The 16,853-nt window shown below is 35.2% G+C and overlaps 4 protein-coding genes across 7 annotated transcripts; 3 read left to right on the forward strand and 1 right to left on the reverse strand.

Annotated features, from left to right (window-relative positions):
* Positions 1 to 209: 209 nt before the first annotated feature.
* LOC105160619 (nicotinamide adenine dinucleotide transporter 1, chloroplastic) lies at positions 210 to 4,001 on the reverse strand. Its single transcript, XM_011078088.3, has 9 exons — positions 3,485 to 4,001; positions 3,313 to 3,408; positions 2,726 to 2,832; positions 2,266 to 2,314; positions 1,911 to 2,023; positions 1,437 to 1,531; positions 1,098 to 1,186; positions 792 to 886; positions 210 to 679 (listed from the first exon to the last, which is right to left on the reverse strand). The coding sequence occupies exons 1-9, from the start codon at positions 3,552 to 3,554 to the stop codon at positions 290 to 292; spliced, it is 1,104 nt and encodes a 367-aa protein (XP_011076390.1). The 5' UTR covers positions 3,555 to 4,001; the 3' UTR covers positions 210 to 289.
* A 1,166-nt stretch (positions 4,002 to 5,167) lies between these two features.
* On the forward strand, positions 5,168 to 8,349 carry LOC105160628 (putative protein phosphatase 2C 15). Of its 4 annotated transcripts, none has more exons than XM_011078100.3 (9): positions 5,168 to 5,400; positions 5,514 to 6,052; positions 6,356 to 6,527; positions 6,627 to 6,780; positions 6,852 to 6,915; positions 7,000 to 7,107; positions 7,251 to 7,376; positions 7,573 to 7,805; positions 7,954 to 8,349. In XM_011078100.3, the coding sequence occupies exons 2-9, from the start codon at positions 5,840 to 5,842 to the stop codon at positions 8,168 to 8,170; spliced, it is 1,287 nt and encodes a 428-aa protein (XP_011076402.2). In that variant the 5' UTR covers positions 5,168 to 5,400; positions 5,514 to 5,839; the 3' UTR covers positions 8,171 to 8,349. The 4 variants fall into 4 exon arrangements, with proteins under 4 accessions (XP_011076402.2, XP_011076409.2, XP_020549277.2 ...); XM_011078107.3 differs by having other exon boundaries at positions 5,526 to 6,052; XM_020693618.2 differs by lacking the exon at positions 5,168 to 5,400 and having other exon boundaries at positions 5,407 to 6,052; positions 7,573 to 7,861.
* Positions 8,350 to 8,601: 252 nt separating this feature from the next.
* Positions 8,602 to 11,194, forward strand: LOC105160654 (LEAF RUST 10 DISEASE-RESISTANCE LOCUS RECEPTOR-LIKE PROTEIN KINASE-like 2.5). The gene is made up of 3 exons (XM_011078136.3): positions 8,602 to 9,550; positions 9,866 to 9,898; positions 10,006 to 11,194. The coding sequence occupies exons 1-3, from the start codon at positions 8,797 to 8,799 to the stop codon at positions 11,133 to 11,135; spliced, it is 1,917 nt and encodes a 638-aa protein (XP_011076438.2). The 5' UTR covers positions 8,602 to 8,796; the 3' UTR covers positions 11,136 to 11,194.
* Positions 11,195 to 13,732: 2,538 nt separating this feature from the next.
* LOC105160664 (LEAF RUST 10 DISEASE-RESISTANCE LOCUS RECEPTOR-LIKE PROTEIN KINASE-like 2.4) lies at positions 13,733 to 16,577 on the forward strand. Its single transcript, XM_011078147.3, has 3 exons — positions 13,733 to 14,553; positions 14,651 to 14,683; positions 15,290 to 16,577. The coding sequence occupies exons 1-3, from the start codon at positions 13,860 to 13,862 to the stop codon at positions 16,408 to 16,410; spliced, it is 1,848 nt and encodes a 615-aa protein (XP_011076449.2). The 5' UTR covers positions 13,733 to 13,859; the 3' UTR covers positions 16,411 to 16,577.
* The last annotated feature ends 276 nt before the right edge of the window (positions 16,578 to 16,853 follow it).

Raw genomic sequence — 16,853 nt, forward strand, 5'->3', positions numbered from 1 at the left:
CCACTTCAGTTGAGCAAAATAATCATTTTCAAAGTATAAACATTCTCCATTCAGCAGGGCCATCTTAACACACAACAGATAGGCATGACGAAAAGATGAAGCAGCATTAATGAGGGTAAACACATCACAATCATTTGAATGCAGCAACGGCTGTCTAATACAATGGAGAATGGGGGAAAGTTCTAAAATAACGACCAAGATAACAACAGTTAAGTAATTGAGTTTCCAGTTGCTTTTTATTGACTTTAAAATCTAAAATTGTTCAACTTGTGGTAAATAATCTGTGGGCTCAATGCCTAACAGCTACTTTATCCGTATTTCCCAAAGGAATAAAATGAGTTCTATCGTTAGATGGGTTTACAGATTGGTCTAAATTATTGCTGTCTCCAGGGCTTGTTGTTCCCTTCTGGGAATTGATTCCACCATCAGGCTTAGGATGTGGTTCTGGATGCTTCTCCTCGGGAGGTGACACATGCCGCAAAATTCTATGTATCATCTCATAACTTGTGAATGTTATCACTGCTGATGGAGTTGTTCTGAAGAGATTAGTAGCACAGCCACGATAAAACCCGGGAATGCCTTCCTTTTGGAACACCTTCTTAATGCAATCAATAACACCTGTATACTGTAACTCAGAGTTCCGTACTTGACCTTGTTCTTGTAGCCTTGATCGCACAACCTTGTGTGAGTTCAAACATTGAATAGAATCAGCACATCTGATGAGACCAGTAAAGAAAGATAGGAAATAATAAACGCTTAGGGTTAAGTTGACAAGCAAAAGGAAGTAATACCTCATGTGGATAAGTCAATACAGATGCAACTACTTTTGAAAATGACGAGGCAACTGCAACTTCCCAGGGGCTGAGTTCATTACTGCTTTTATTGTCTTCCAAAATGGGAAATTATTGAAGAAAAACATGATTTAGTCAGTTTGGAAAATAGAAAATACAATCCTATCACCGAAGAAAAACCTCTTCCCCTCCCAATAGACAAACACAACACCTCCAAACCACAAGCACAAAAATATTAAGAGAAACCAAAAAAGAAATGCAGTAAATAGGAGCAGCAAAAACGAAAGCAAGACTCATGGTCTTTACCTCGTTTAGCCAAGTAGAACTTTATTCTTTCATATGCAGGGAACTGGATCGCAACGTGACTAATTCCAGCCAAGGAAGGCAGAAGGCCACTGTACAAGAGATGTCGGGAAAAAAGTGAAACCAAAAAACATATAATAAGTAACCTAACAAGCATGCAGTTCAATTTCTTGCCGTCTATAGAAGGGAAAAAAGAGTGGATTACTGTAAATTGCCAATAGAATCGTTTCATCTCAAAGCATTATGGTTTGAGGACAAATGCCTGGTAGAACAAATTACTCACTCCTTCCAGGCTACTGATGAAATAGTTCAATGTTTTGCCCCACAAGAATGAGGACTGACCTGTACCATCCTCGAAATCCTTCTTCATGTGCAATTCGTCTCAGGGCAGAAAATATATTCTTGTAAGGAACAACATCTTGCCTCATTCCTTGTGTCTATGCACCAAGATGAATTTCAAATCAATTTCACGCAAAAGCGGACAAAATGAATAAATAAAGGATCAAAAAACTCAATATTCTACACAACTGTTGTCTATATAACAATCATGGATGGTATCAAGGAACAGATTCATGAAATATCAAATCATATATCCTTACAGACACCTAATAAAAAGTCTCAATCTTAGGCATCTGATTTCTTCTCATTATAGCATGATTTTCAGAAATGCCAGTACTGTATAAAATGGATATCCAAGAATAATGAACCAAATTATAAGAACTAAGATCTAAAAAGAGAAAAAAAGTTGATACATTCAATTTACAATCAAGTATGCAGGATTATTTTTATGACATGTTACAAAATATTCCAACCTACTTGAAGTCGTGTCTTGACAACCCATAATGGATTTGTTGCGACGGCTGTTGCAGCACCAGCTCCTGCAGCAGCTATCATATTTGAAGCAATTGTAAGTTGGCCCTTGCCACCCTCTGCAATGTAGCAAAATGTAAAACTGCGCTATCATATTTGAAGCAATTGTAAGTTGGCCCTTGCCACCCTCTGCAATGTAGCAAAATGTAAAACTGCGAAAATTTACAGAAAATATTTTTCCGTAATATCAACTAGTTAAGTTGTTCCACTTCTAATAAACCAGAGTAAGATCAGAAATGGAGTTATACATATTAGCAAAAGCAAGAAAAGAGAAAATATTTCCAAGGTACGTGAAACCTACCATATGAATGTAGTATTTCTTTAAGATGTCCATAAACTGTAAAGTACACCTACAAATGATGAATATCCTGTCATTATGGAGGTGTATGGGGATATAAGATAGAATAGGAGGTGTAATAATTTTATTCAATTGGATAACACTAGATATTTAGGAAATTGATATTGAAATCCCGCATACTACTGTTGACTCTCCACTATACCCTATTTTCTTAAGCAACAATTGAGAAGGAAATACTATAGAAGATTCACATAAACAAACACAATTCCAGTGAAAGAACAAATGAAGTCTAGGAGGGTGATTTCTAAGTTCTAACAGAAATGCAAATATTTAATCATAAGGTACCTACATATCAAACTCAAGTATTCTATTAAGAATACAGTACAAATAATTGGAAACTAATACTTTAAATAATAATAATAAAAAAAAATCAAAGCAATGTGAATAATAAGAGAAGACTCACTGCCCAATTTGGAAGTAATGCTGCCAATGTTGGTGTAAGGCCCCGGTAAAGTCCCTTCAGACCTTCGTTCCGGACAATATTCTGTAGGCTCACAAGGATGACACTGCCTAATTGTTACCAACAAAATGCATTAACATAAGATACTCCAGCAATGCAGTGATAAAAACAGATGCAATTTAATCTAACAAAGGCCATCCTTTTAAGGAATAGCTGGAGCCCCAACGGCTGTTAGATGTTCCTGGTTGTTAAGCATCTAATTTGATGGACTGACTTATAGCATAATTTACAAACTTCTGTTCAATCATTTTCAGTGTCAATAGCAAGATTGAATGCCTGCTCTTTTGAATGGCAAAATTTGAGCAGGTCTAACATAAATTAAGCGAAATTGTACACGAGCTCAAACATCTCATCAACCCCTTACACCCGCAAACACAATTCAAACTTTTAAGCTCTACCCACAGCAGGATCCGTTAATTCCCGACAACTACATAGGACCAACAAGCAACCAAATTTTTAGTAAAAATCATTTCTTTTTTAATCTAATAAGCTAACAAAAGTGACGAAATTGTAGTCATCAGGAAAGACACCTCCACGACCGGAAGGGTGCATTTCAGGCAAGCCATGGACTTGAAACCTCGTCTTTATCACATCCAATGGGCAAACAAATGTAGCCGCTATTGCACCTGCAATTAAATTAAGAAAAATACTCAAACAAACTATTTCCAGCCAAAAAGGAAAAAGAAATGAGTATTAAATTACCCGCAGCGGCACCGGCGGAGGCATCATAGACAATCTCTTTCATGCTCCGGTGGTCACCGGCGGCCGCCATCTTCCGCAAGTTATTCCACCGATTCCCAGACAACAACAAAAAAAAGGGTCTCTCACAAGAGTTCACAAAATCCCAACTTTAGCTACAAAGAATGAGTACATGTAAGATTTTGGCATATCTATGTATATAAATGTATGTATGGGAGTTGAATTTGGGGGCGTGGCGGACACTTCAGTTGAATGGAATGAGGGTGCGTTTCTGACCCGAACCAAACCGTGTTTGAAGGAAACTCAAAAATCCACTGTCTCTGTGTGATTCTGTGTTTGCACTTGTGAGTGTGTTTTTTCTTCTGCCTAGGACTGGGTTGAATTGGGAATTAGAATAGTTGAATTGATGCCTAAGAAAACAGGAAAAGAAACCCTATTCTTACAATCTTTCAAAACTTTGAAGGGAAATATGATAATAAACCATAGGTCACATAATAAACTTTCTCAATTGATTCATTACATTATACATCTTACTGTATATTTGGTACATCTTACTGTATATTTGGTCCAAATTGTATTAATTTAAAAGCAGTTGAATTTTGCAATTAATTTCACTCCCAATGATTGAAAGGAAACAAAAATAGAATTATTATACAAAAAAGCATATGATCAAATCAGCCCATTAAGTCAAGTAGCCCATTTATTTACTCAATGGGCTAATATTAACCACAAGAATGGCCCAATTTCCCCTCATTTGATCCCTCTTCTTTGAACATCCTATGGGTGTCCTTTCCCCTCATTTATTCTTTCCTTTTGTGGTTGTCAATTACATAAAACGGGATTCAACATCTCGTCTTAGAGCAAAGAAAAGGAGAAAATCTTGGATAATACATTTAAAAAATATGAAAAGAAATCCATTCTATTTTTACCATATATATAAAGAGACTTTATAAAATCTGATAAGACTGTTTATTATAAAAAATGAAGATCTGTTAGTAATTCATCAAACCTTAATTAACACTTTGTCATTTAGTCTATCTTGATAGTGTGATGGCACAATTCAACATTATTCCATATTTTTATAACTTCAATAAAATATAAATTTATTTTATCTCCCATTTACATCAACAATACGTACCACACACAAAAAGGCCCGTAGTAAATATAACTTGATCGAATTGGGACTGCAAGTATGCGAACACCCAAATAGTGTTCTTTTTCTTTCTGTAATTGTCATTCAATCTTCAAATTTCATGAATTCCCAACTCAATTTTCTAATATCATTCATAAATATTAAACGAAAATCAAATGTTATAATATCAAGGGCTTCATGCAATTTGTCCCCATAATATTGTAAATGAGCAAGTGCCACTTTATTTAGGGAGATATTTTAGTTCATATTAAAATACATGATGATAAATTATTATATTTTTTATTAAGATAATTTGCTGATTTATAATATAATATGAGTTTTGTTAATATTTTCGTGATAACAAATCATAAAAATATAAAAATTGTGATGTAGTATACATTTCTGTGTATTTTGTGATTGCCACTTGTCGTACAATTACCCTGTTTTATACTGCCCAAAATATCTTTGTTAGCCTGTCTTGCTGATCTGTATCCTGTTTTAAAATTCAGTCCTACAATATAATTTAATCACAGAATGTCTGTTTTCTTAAGTAATTAAAATTGAAGTAATGGATTCTTGATGATTGGGAGGGGGGGCCTTACAGTTCATTCCTTGTCATCAATCCGCGTTTGGCTTATTTCCTAGTGGATTTTTCCCTTCTTTATTACTTCATTTTTTCTAGTGGATTTGTTTGGTTTTCCAGTCACTATCAGATCTGCATTTTGGCATTCTTTGCTGGAAGAAAAACATAGTACACAAAATAAAAGCATAGCCATCTTCTTTTGAGGTAATCCCATGTTTCCTTTCTTTCTCCTTGCTGTTTCTTTGTCTTCCTTTTAGTAATTAGCTTTCTGGGATTTGAGATCTTGTGTTCATAATGGTGTAAATATGTCTTATAAGTTCTAATTGCAGATAAAGTTTTCAACTCTGGGTTTGCTGTGGAAAAACATCGATTTTAGTTTGATTGGGGATTGCAGAAAAGGTTTCTATTTTTGGTCGTGTTGTGGGAAAAAAATTCACTTTTCATGGAGAAAAGTGAATTGGGCTTGGAAAATGTTGGAGGCTTTTGGAAAGTGAAGTTGAGTTCTGTTCATTTGTGGTGGAGTGGTTATGATGGTGGAAAATTGCTGAGATGTGAATATTAGTGTGATTTTGTTGATATAAAATAGTCTGCATCTCAGTAGAATTGGGAGTGTGTCCAAAGAAGGAGCTGGTGAGAAGCGGAAATGGGATCGAGGGAAGAGAGGCATCGGCATCATCATGATCTTGTGCCATTAGCTGCACTAATCAGTAGGGAGTTAAAGAATGAGAAAATGGAGAGGCCAACAGTGAGATATGGCTCTGCAGCTCAGTCCAGGAAAGGGGAGGATTATTTTTTTATGAAGACTGATTGCCAGAGGGTTCCTGGAAATCCATCCACATTCTTCTCTGTTTTTGGAGTATGTATCTGATTTTTCTTTTTTCTTGGGATTAATGGAATGTTCAGTATGTTTTTTTTTGCTGATTTGTTTTGCTTGACTTACTTATACTTCAGTGAGCAAAACCTTTCTGATCTTCATAACGTGGAAAGTACTCTTTATATTTATTATTTGTGCACTTGTCCTGATTATTTAGTAACTAGAATGAAGAAGTTAGAAACTACTGTTCAGTTTATCTGCTGGATTCTGAAAACGTGTTGTTTGATAGATCGCAGGCTTGTATAAATCATTTCTTGCAATAATAAATGGTGTACCAATTTTCAGATTTTTGATGGGCATAATGGGAGTGCTGCAGCGATTTTTTCCAGAGATCATTTGTTAAATTATGTGTTGGACGCCATTCCTCGTGGGCTTGGACGGGATGAATGGCTTCATGCTTTACCTCGAGCTTTAGTTGCTGGCTTTGTTAAAACTGACAAGGAGTTTCAGAGCAAAGGCATGGTGTTCACCCTTGACTGTGTTTTCCATTGTTAATACTTCCTAGTTATGTCCTTCAACAAGCTGATCCCGTCTGTCCTCATCTCATCCTCTTTAGGAAAAACTTCGGGAACTACGGCAACATTTGTAATTGTGGATGGGTGGACAGTTACAGTTGCATCTGTTGGAGATTCTCGCTGCATTTTAGATGCTCAGGGTGGCGGTGTGTCAGTCTTGACTGTTGATCATAGACTCGAAGAAAATGCGGAAGAGTTAGTTCTTGATCTTGTTCATTATCTCCATTTATCTGTCATACAAAACTCATTTTCTCACTTAACTGCAGAAGAGAGCGTGTAACAGCAAGTGGAGGTGAAGTCGGAAGGCTTAGCATTTTCGGTGGGACTGAGGTGAGGTCCACACAGTTGCCGCAAAGGAAAGCCTTGTTATTAGCCAGAGGGTTTATGTGATGTATCCTTCCTTTACTTTTGTAGGTTGGTCCTCTACGTTGTTGGCCAGGGGGTTTATGCCTTTCCAGATCAATCGGGGACATGGATGTGGGAGAATTTATCGTCCCAATACCATATGTCAAGCAAGTGAAGGTAGCTACATTAAACTGTCATTTTTATTTTTAGTTCATTTCGCATGTTTCCTCTCTTGGATCAATCATGTAGCTTCTAACTTATGCTCCATTTGTCACGATGTGTTTTACTTTAAATCACTGATTTATGTCATCACCATGAAGCTATCAAGTACAGGTGGGAGGCTAATAATTGCCTCTGATGGCATCTGGGATGCATTGTCATCAGAAATGGCTGCAAAATCTTGCCGTGGGTTGCCTGCTGAACTTGCTGCGCAGCTAGTCGTCAAGGTATACTTTTAACCCGATCATATTATGTTATCTTGGTTTGGTTTGTAAAATCTGCTCCATCCGATATATGATTGCATGAAAAACAGATGGTCAAGAGTTGAAACAAAAACTGAATGTGCAAATTGAATGCCTAATCTGCACATGTTAGACCAGCCCTATGGAATACTATCTCATTGCATCAACCGGTATGGTACAGGAAGCATTGAGGACACGCGGGCTTAAGGATGACACAACTTGCATAGTTGTTGATATAATTCCTCCAGATAACAGAGTCCCGCCTCCTCCTACACCTAAGAAATATACCAAACTTAAAGCCTTGCTCTTCAGAAAAAAATCCTACGGATCGGCAAATAAATTATCAATGAAGCTAGCCTCCGTGGGTATTGTGGAGGAATTATTTGAAGAAGGATCAGCAATGCTTGCTGAAAGGTTAGATTCTTTTGGTGATTCTCATTCTATTCCGAGAATGACCAGAACATGCGTAGGTTTTGCTTCTCTTCCGACTGTCACCATAATATCATCTCCAAACTGATTTCATTCTAAGTTCTTACAATCTTTTTCATTGCAACATTGGCAGACTGGGAAATGATGACACCAGTGGTCAAACGAGCAGCCTTTTTGTCTGTGCAGTTTGCCAGGCTGATCTTGCACCTAACGAAGGAATCTCAGTTCATGCTGGTTCCATATTCTCTATGAGCTCAAAGCCTTGGCAAGGCCCTTTCCTTTGTGCCGACTGCCGTAATAAGAAGGATGCCATGGAAGGGAAACGACCAAGTGGAGTTAGAGTAGTATAATATGTGTGCCTTCTCCTTATCATCCACTTCTTTTCTGGTCCTTTTCTTCCCATTACCATTCTTTCTCCTTGATTCACCATTTTTCTTGACTAGGTGATTATTTTGGATGTCAATATAGTGTTGTAATGATGTCAATATATTCTTGCAAATAATATATGAATGTATCATAATGAGTAGAACCAAGGAGTCCATTCTTTTATCAAGGTCTCTCAGTACAGTGAAACTGTCTGCTATCTATCCAGAATTTTATAAGATGAAGAAAATTGAAGATTTTTCATTCTTGTACACGATCGACACTGTTCGTATTTTCTTTGCATTGGTTAAACAGAGTATACGATACAGAGCGACTGAACTGTCCATTTTGGACAGAAGAATGTGGAAGCAGCCATGATCATTGAGGAAAGCATGTGTGGTGCATTTTGGTGCCCAATTGCCAACTTCAGTTCTCATTGTTCATGAGATTGGGAGTCATTTTCCACAAAGAAAAGTCAGAATTCCATTTCTACATGAAATAAAATATTATTTCGTTGACTCACCAGAGTTTGATGAGTTGAGTCTTTCAACTACTGCGTACTTTTTCGTTCCATTTCAAAGTCGTCGCCTAGTAAACTGGCTTGACAGACAATATGATACAAATTTGTGGTGGCAAAGCAGGTGTAGAAGAGTTAAACGAGTACAACAGCAGCATGAATCTTGCTAAGTGCTCCATTTTCTTTTTTCTGCTTCATCCATTTCTGCTCCAAGCAGCTGGTTCCAAGTGTTCAGACTATTACAGCTGTGGAAGTCTAGGAATCCTGGAATTTCCACTCTCTGACACGACAGAACCCGAATGTGGATTATTTGTCGTTGATTGTTATACTACACCTCCAAGAATTCAGTTGGAGGCAGGAGGAACTTGGTATAACATTCTTCAGAAGCTATCTACAAATAAGTTCAGTGTTGAAGACCCTTTCCTTAATGCTCAGATGAGCGACACAACTTGTTTTTCCTTCCAAAATCAATCTCTGCCGGATTCTCCTTTCAGTTCCTTCACAGTCTCCCCCAATCTCACCATATTCTCATGTGCCATGTTTCTTGATCATAATAATAAGGTAAAAATACAAGATTATTTCCAAAATTACAAAAATTACACAAGTTGTGAGCTCAGGACATTGTATTATAAAGACCCTGCCTATGGCTTCACTTCCAGGGAAATTAGTATCCCTGGAAGCTGTTCAGTAATTCAAATGCCAGTCAAGTCCAATCAGAGTTCGGCTAATTTGGTCCAACTGCTAAGTGCTGAATTTGATTTAGAGTGGACTATTTCTGCTGATTGTCTTTCTTGTCACAGTAGAGGAGGAAAGTGTCGTACTAATAGCGACAATGGATTTTGGTGTGCAGGTATCACTCTGCTATGGTTATTTCTCTGCAGCTGGTTCATGAATTATTTTGTTCTGAACTAACTTGAGCTAGAATGATATCTTTTTGCAAACAAGAACTGGTTAAATCATTGCGGACTTACTGTTTTTATGTTATCTCTTACTCGGGCAAGGTTAAGATTTTTTATGTCTTGTATCAAGGTTATCGGGAATAACAGACACACCAGGCTAACAGAAAAAGAAAAAACAAGGGAAACATGTTTCTATTTCCTTTGGTCTCCATCTCCTTTTTTATCTCTATCTGATCCTTGTCTGTTCATGTCGACTTTCTTCACAGAAAATAGGATATACAAAAAGATTATGCTCGTAGGTATGTTGTCCCCCATCAATTTTCTGCTCGGATGAAATCTTTGCTCTATCATCGCTTTCAATAGTCGGTCAACTTTCAGTTGCATATGATGTGATTTCTAATAACAGGTGGTGTGACAATGGTTGCTCTAGCATCCACTCCCATACTCTTGTTCCTTTTCATGCGGGGAAAGTACACACTGCTCAAATTGCTAGGACTACGGAAGGCCAAACCAGAGGGCCAAAAGGATATTGAACTCTTCTTGAAGAACAATGAAAATCTTGCACTAAAAAGATACAAATATTCAGACCTTAAGAAAATAACCAAGAGATTCAGTGAAAACTTGGGAAAGGGAGGCTACGGTAGTGTCTATAAAGGAAAACTACCTGACGGTCGTCTGGTAGCGGTGAAAGTGCTGAATGAATCGAAAGGAAATGGAGATGAGTTCATGAATGAAGTTGCAAGTATTAGCAGAACTTCCCACATTAACATTGTGAGTCTCCTGGGATTTTGCTTCGAGGGTTCTAAAAAGGCTCTCATCTATGAGTTTATGCCCAATGGTTCCCTTGAAAAGTTCATACAGAATGCTGCTTTGTCATCAGCAGAGGGTGGATTGGGATGGGAAAAATTGTTTGAAATCGCAGTTGGTGTTGCTCGAGGGCTGGAATACTTGCACCGAGGCTGCAACACACGAATTCTGCACTTTGACATCAAGCCTCACAACATTCTTCTGGATAAGGACTTGAATCCAAAAATTTCAGATTTTGGGCTTGCTAAATTGTGCTCCAACAGATCAAGTGTAGTGTCAATGTTAGTTGCCAGAGGCACAATGGGCTACATTGCTCCAGAAGTGTTCTGCAGGAACTTTGGACAAGTTTCTCACAAATCAGATGTCTACAGCTACGGAATGATGGTTCTGGAAATAGCTGGAGGGAGGAAAAACATTGATCCTGCCGACGTTGATCGTTGGAGTGAAGTATACTTCCCAAATTATATCTACAAGCAACTTGAAATGGAAGCTGAAACGGGAGCTCATCCTGACGGGATTATGAATGAAGATGAAAGCCAATTCGCAAAGAGAAAACTGATAATCGTTGGCTTGTGGTGCATACAGACTGATCCCAAGGATCGGCCATCAATGAATAAGGTGGTAGGAATGTTGGAAGGAGAACTTGAATATTTGCAAGTCCCACCAAAACCATACCTTTCTTCACCTCCAAGATCGGCGCCAACTCTATCGATTTCTGTATCTGTGTAGCATTCTGCTTTGATTTATGTCAATTGCAGATATGAAAATTGCAGTGTTTGTTGAGGTCCCATTTCTGTTCATATGTTGAGTAATCAGCTGTAGTGCTGCTCATTCATAAATTAACGCTTTATTATTAACGAAATTATGTAACTTATATCATGCACTTGAACAACATAATCATCCATATAAATATTATAAAAAAGTACATCCTTACAACTAAAAGCATTTCAATATAATTCTAGTGAATTTATTTATTTTTATTAGTTGTTTGTATGATCTTCTGTTGTAAAGATAAAATAGATAAATTTATTAATTTTTTATGTCGTGACACTCTGTTGTAAAGATAAATATGTTTGTTTTCACTGTGTGAAAACACATTCATATCTTTACTTAACTAACTTTTTTAATAATAAATCAAAATTAGTTAAAAATAAATAAAATTCTATTAAAAAAAGATTATTTAAGAGTTCTAATACTTCTAAACTATTTGGGCAATGATAAGTATATCCAACTAAAATAAATAAATAAATATATAAGCAAATTATATTTCTACTTTGATTAATTTGTTAGAACATTAAAAATATTAACTTACTAGGTCACAATGAAATTTTAAATGAAGAACATTGGAACAATATACAAAAGACTAATATATATATATATATATATATATATATCTATATGAAAGTATAAATATAATGAATTCTTAAATAAGCATTATGAATCTTATTAAATTGAAAATGTTTTTGAAAATTTTAAAATGAGTGACTTCTAACTAAGTAATTTTATTTTAATATTATTCCTAGAAAATTATTTTGAAACTGTATTTTTGTGTAATTTTAATTTTTATCTTCATATATTGGATGTAAAATAATACTAATATGCACAACTTTTGACTAAATGTATAATAGTGAGAATCTCTTAAGTATTTATTCATATTGTAAGAAGACATTCGTAACCTTATTGGAATATTCTTTTCAATAATAAATAATTAGTTATAAGAACAAAATTTGATCAAAGAAGAAAAATAATTGGTATTCCTAATTTCTCTAAACTTTTTGTAGAATGAATTAATATATTGTAAAAGATAATTAAGGAAACAATATTTTAACGTATATATTTCTTTAGAAATGCTTTTAAATTATTTTTTAAAAAATAATATTTACTTGGCACTGTCAAATTGAGAATTAATAGCATATATGTAATATGTAAATACTACTCCAAACTTCAAAAATAAAAAAATAATAATAAAGAGTAAATATTAAAAAATTCAGATAAAAATCCTCTATGTTTATTAAATTAGAAATCCTGTTGAAAATTTTAAAATGAGTAAGTTCGACTAATTGATTTTATCATAATACTAATATTAGATTCTTTTTAAATTGTAACTATCATCTTATATTGTTGAACAATATTGGTTAATCGAGCCATCAAAATCTAGACAATACCGTTAAATATGACCAAACTTACAGAAAAATATATTTGATAAAATTTTAAACTTAATTGATATACGGATGTCGATATATCGTACTCGAACATAAAAATAATCATTCAAGATGGTGTATTCTTGAATCAAGCCATGTGATTTTAAATCATACCGTTTCATATGATTTAATGGACACAGTCTTATATATATTTAAATTTGGTATGAATGGGTGCCCAAATTTTAAGATATCGAAATTTTAAAAAATAGATAATACTAAGTTTAAATGACTTAATAGATCAAGAAATCACACTAAAAGTATGACGGAATTAAAAATTACAAACAATAATCTTTTAAATTTAGAAGTTAATGAAGAATGTAAATAATATTTTGATAAAAGTTTAAAATTTGATAGCAAATTATAATTAGCATAATTATATGACATTACAATATAAATTAATACTAATAATATGGATATGTCTGATTAGATTAAACTTTTACAAACAATAGTTGATAAATAATTAGTTTAAAATCATTTCACATCAATAAATTTAAAAATCAAAAGAGAAAAATACAACACTCCGCAAAAATAATATAACAACATAAAATAAAGTAAATAGACATGAAAAAAACCTACAAATAAAACATGATTAGTTTTTCTAAATTGGAATTTCTTATGAAAAAAATCCTTAATTTTATTTTAATATTGGAACTTTTATGTATTATATTTTACTTTCGCGTTAATTTGTTTCAATACAAAATTATCAAACATAATAATTAGTAAATACAAAAGACAAAAAACAATACTTTAATTTGTTTTATTTAATAGTATCAATTAAATTTAAAAGTGAATTACAAACAACAAATTTAATGATTTTCTCATTAATCAAAACTATTATTATCAATTTTTTTAAAATATAATTATATACTAATGATTCAATAAAAAAAATAAAAATAACATTATGAGCTTAATATTTTTGTATAATTAGCAAGTGATATATTCATTTTTAAAAATATTTTTTATATGTGTAGTGCAGGTGATACTTTTGCTAATTCAATAAAATATTTCAAACTTCAGTGCATTTTATGAGTTAAAGGGAAAAAGTCCATTTTGGGTGATTGTTAAATTATAAAATTGAGAAGGGCAAATATGATATGAGGTCTGATATTAAGAAAATGTGCTCTTCATTACTTTGATTTCCAAGTTCCAACTCTCTTCTTTTAGTCTTCCCCTTTCCAAGTCAATTGGTAGTTCAGTCATCAGTACAAGAATTTTACAAGTCTTTGCGTATTTGTGGAGTTTGATTTTTGGCATGAAGTGCTTCATTTTCTTCTCTCTCTTTTGTTGTTTGATCATCAACTTTGCAGATTCGCAATGCCAAGAATCATTCTGGTGTGGAAATCTTAGTAGCTCCTTGCAATTTCCATACTCCAGGATGGAACCTGACTGCGGGTTACTCATGGTTGATAAATGTGAGTCTGAAACTCCTATTATTCAGCTGGGGGCTGGGGGAATTTGGTATGATTTTCTCGACAGGATATCCGAAAACAAAATATTAATCCGCCATCCCATTCATCAAGCACACTTGGGTTCCGCATGTCTTTTCAATTTCCCCCGTCTCGGAAATCTGTTTCTACCTAAATCTCCTTCTATTTCATTTTCAGTCACCCCTAATTTCACCTTGTTCATATGCTACGGTCAACCTGATAATGAACAAGTACGAAATCATTTCAGAGGCTACTATAATAAAAGCTGTGGTGACGTCACCGCGTATTATAGATATCCGGCAAGTGGTGTTCCTGCTACCAGGGAAAGTAGAATCCCTCAAGGATGTCAATTTTTTCAACTGCCTATGAACCCTCACAACAACTCCAGTGAACTGCTCGAAATGTTAAGTACTGAATTTACCGTAGAGTGGAATGTGAGTGAAACTTGTTATGAATGTCACCATGGAGGTGGGCAGTGTCTTACCAACGCCTTGAACGAATTCGAATGCAGACAACCAGGTAACCAAAATTCATTATGTAAACTGCGTTTCCAAATAGGTTACTTCATCTGTTAACTGAGCCAGACTCGACTTGCCCGTTTTGGCTTTGTTTGCAGGAAACAGGAAATTCAAAACAATTTTACTCATAGGTACGCCAGCGCCCTCATCTTCAATGATATTCTGTAAAACTAATTTGCCATAACTACACACATCCCTTCGTTGTTTAGAAAATTATCAATACCCTGAGATTGTATTTTGTTCTTATTGTAATTTTTTTGGAAGATGAAAAATTATAAACAAATAAAAATTTCTACTTAGTGCACAAAAAATAATTCAAAAAATTTTGAAAACTAAATAAAATTATAATTTATAGTCACAAAAGCATTTTAGTCCGTTCACTCTAAATAGATAAAAAGCTAACAAAAACTAACGGACTGTGCTAGTTGTTTCATATTTGTTAAAATTAGGGTATTGATAATTTTCCAAAGAGGAATATTAGTAATTAATCAAACATTAAAGGAACTTATTGTAATTTACCTCGAAGATATTTATGTGCTCTTTCAGCTGTTTCTCAAACTTCTCTTCAATTGCATGAGAGTGTATCTATGATCTGAGTTCAATCTGTTGATCTTGGTGTTACTTCAGTCAATTGGACCTTAACTCTTCTTTCTTACATGCCACTCTTTCAGTAACATATAGAACAATTTTCTGATATCTACATCTCAGGAATAAACATTGATGGCATTTTTATGCAGGTGGTGTGATTTTGACTGTGATTGGTTCTATAATCCTACTCGTTTTCTTGGGTAGGAAGCATAAATTATTCCCGAGATTCCTGAGACTACAAAAGGCCGAAACAGGGAATGAAAAGGACATTGAGCTCTTCTTGAGTAACCACGGCAATCTTGCACAGAGAAGATACAAATACTCAGACCTCAAGAAAATGACCAGCTCATTTAGTGAAAACTTAGGGAGAGGAGGATATGGTAACGTCTATAAAGGAAAATTACCCGACGGCCGTCCAGTAGCAGTGAAAATCTTGAATGAATCGAAAGAAAATGGAGAAGACTTCATGAATGAAGTTGCAAGTATTAGCAGAACTTCCCATGTTAACATCGTCTCTCTTCTTGGATTCTGCTTTGAGGGTCCTAAAAGAGCCCTTGTTTATGAGTTTATGCCGAATGGCTCTCTTGAAAAGTTCATTCAAAACAGTTCCTCTTCATCAGCAGAGTATCGACTAGGATGGGAGAAGTTGTTCGAGATTGCAGTTGGCATTGCTCGAGGGCTGGATTACCTACACCAAGGTTGCAACACAAGAATTCTGCACTTTGACGTAAAGCCTCATAACATTCTTCTGGATAAGGACTTCAATCCAAAGATTTCAGATTTCGGGCTTGCTAAGTTGTGCCCCAACAGATCAAGTATAGTATCAATGTTCGCCGCAAGAGGCACAATAGGGTACATTGCTCCAGAAGTATTCTGCAGAAACTTTGGAAGAGTTTCTCACAAATCAGATGTCTATAGCTATGGAATGATGGTTCTGGAGATGGTGGTAGGCAGGCAGAATCTTGATCATCGAGCTGATTGCTCGAGCGAAATGTATTTCCCAGATTGGATCTACAAGCACCTGGAAGTGAATACTAAGATGGATCTCGACAATATAGAGAATGAAGATGAATCCCACTTTGTTACGAAAATGGTTATTGTTGGCTTGTGGTGCATACAGACCGAGCCCAAAAACAGGCCGTCCATTAGTAGGGTGGTAGAAATGCTAGCTGGAAGCATGGAACCCTTGCAAATTCCGCCCAGGCCTGGGGAACATTCACCACGTAGAGCAGCACTTTATTCGTCTTCAACTTCTGAGCCATCAATGTAGCAGCTGCTCGTCCACTATCAAGGAAGCAGTTTCCCCTAGTGTTTGATTTATTTCCAATTTTCTGATACTACTATAATTGTGTATGATTCAATCACAACATACGGCATGCTGCTATTGCTATACAAGTCCCGTAGCTTTGCCGAATAAAAGATGTAGAATTTTAACGATCGAGGATCTACTGCATGGTATGTTAAAAATACTGCAAGCAAGATTGTGAAATCAATTCCCCAGTCAGAACAAAGGAATTCAACAAACATCTGTCGGGTTTTGCAGATGATTGGAGAACTAAAAATTTGAGTCAGTAAATCTACATGCATTTTTGTTCCTCCTGTCTTCTGGATGCAATCATAAAAAACATAGCTGTTTCCTTCAGATGGTTGAGCATAAATATTTCTACAGCACAAAAATGCATAGTAGCCATTATGTTCTCAATAGATATACAA

Source organism: Sesamum indicum, linkage group LG1 (genome assembly GCF_026168435.1).
Source record: "Sesamum indicum cultivar Baizhima isolate 11 linkage group LG1, ASM2616843v1, whole genome shotgun sequence".
Taxonomy (NCBI): Eukaryota; Viridiplantae; Streptophyta; class Magnoliopsida; order Lamiales; family Pedaliaceae; genus Sesamum; species Sesamum indicum.

Excerpts from the sequence above, each read along its gene's own strand:
- LOC105160664 (XM_011078147.3), top strand. The coding sequence starts at position 13,860 with ATGAAGTGCTTCATTTTCTTCTCTCTCTTTTGTTGTTTGATCATCAAC. Across the intron at positions 14,554-14,650 it reads ATTCGAATGCAGACAACCAG|GAAACAGGAAATTCAAAACA; the intron begins GTAACCAAAATT and ends CTTTGTTTGCAG. Across the intron at positions 14,684-15,289 it reads CAAAACAATTTTACTCATAG|GTGGTGTGATTTTGACTGTG; the intron begins GTACGCCAGCGC and ends ATTTTTATGCAG.
- LOC105160628 (XM_011078100.3), top strand. The coding sequence starts at position 5,840 with ATGGGATCGAGGGAAGAGAGGCATCGGCATCATCATGATCTTGTGCCA. Across the intron at positions 7,108-7,250 it reads CATATGTCAAGCAAGTGAAG|CTATCAAGTACAGGTGGGAG; the intron begins GTAGCTACATTA and ends ATCACCATGAAG. Across the intron at positions 7,377-7,572 it reads CTGCGCAGCTAGTCGTCAAG|GAAGCATTGAGGACACGCGG; the intron begins GTATACTTTTAA and ends GGTATGGTACAG.
- LOC105160654 (XM_011078136.3), top strand. The coding sequence starts at position 8,797 with ATGATACAAATTTGTGGTGGCAAAGCAGGTGTAGAAGAGTTAAACGAG. Across the intron at positions 9,551-9,865 it reads CAATGGATTTTGGTGTGCAG|AAAATAGGATATACAAAAAG; the intron begins GTATCACTCTGC and ends CTTTCTTCACAG. Across the intron at positions 9,899-10,005 it reads CAAAAAGATTATGCTCGTAG|GTGGTGTGACAATGGTTGCT; the intron begins GTATGTTGTCCC and ends TTCTAATAACAG.
- LOC105160619 (XM_011078088.3), bottom strand. The coding sequence starts at position 3,554 with ATGGCGGCCGCCGGTGACCACCGGAGCATGAAAGAGATTGTCTATGAT. Across the intron at positions 1,532-1,910 it reads TTGTCAAGACACGACTTCAA|ACACAAGGAATGAGGCAAGA; the intron begins GTAGGTTGGAAT and ends CTTGGTGCATAG. Across the intron at positions 680-791 it reads TATTGACTTATCCACATGAG|GTTGTGCGATCAAGGCTACA; the intron begins GTATTACTTCCT and ends AACTCACACAAG.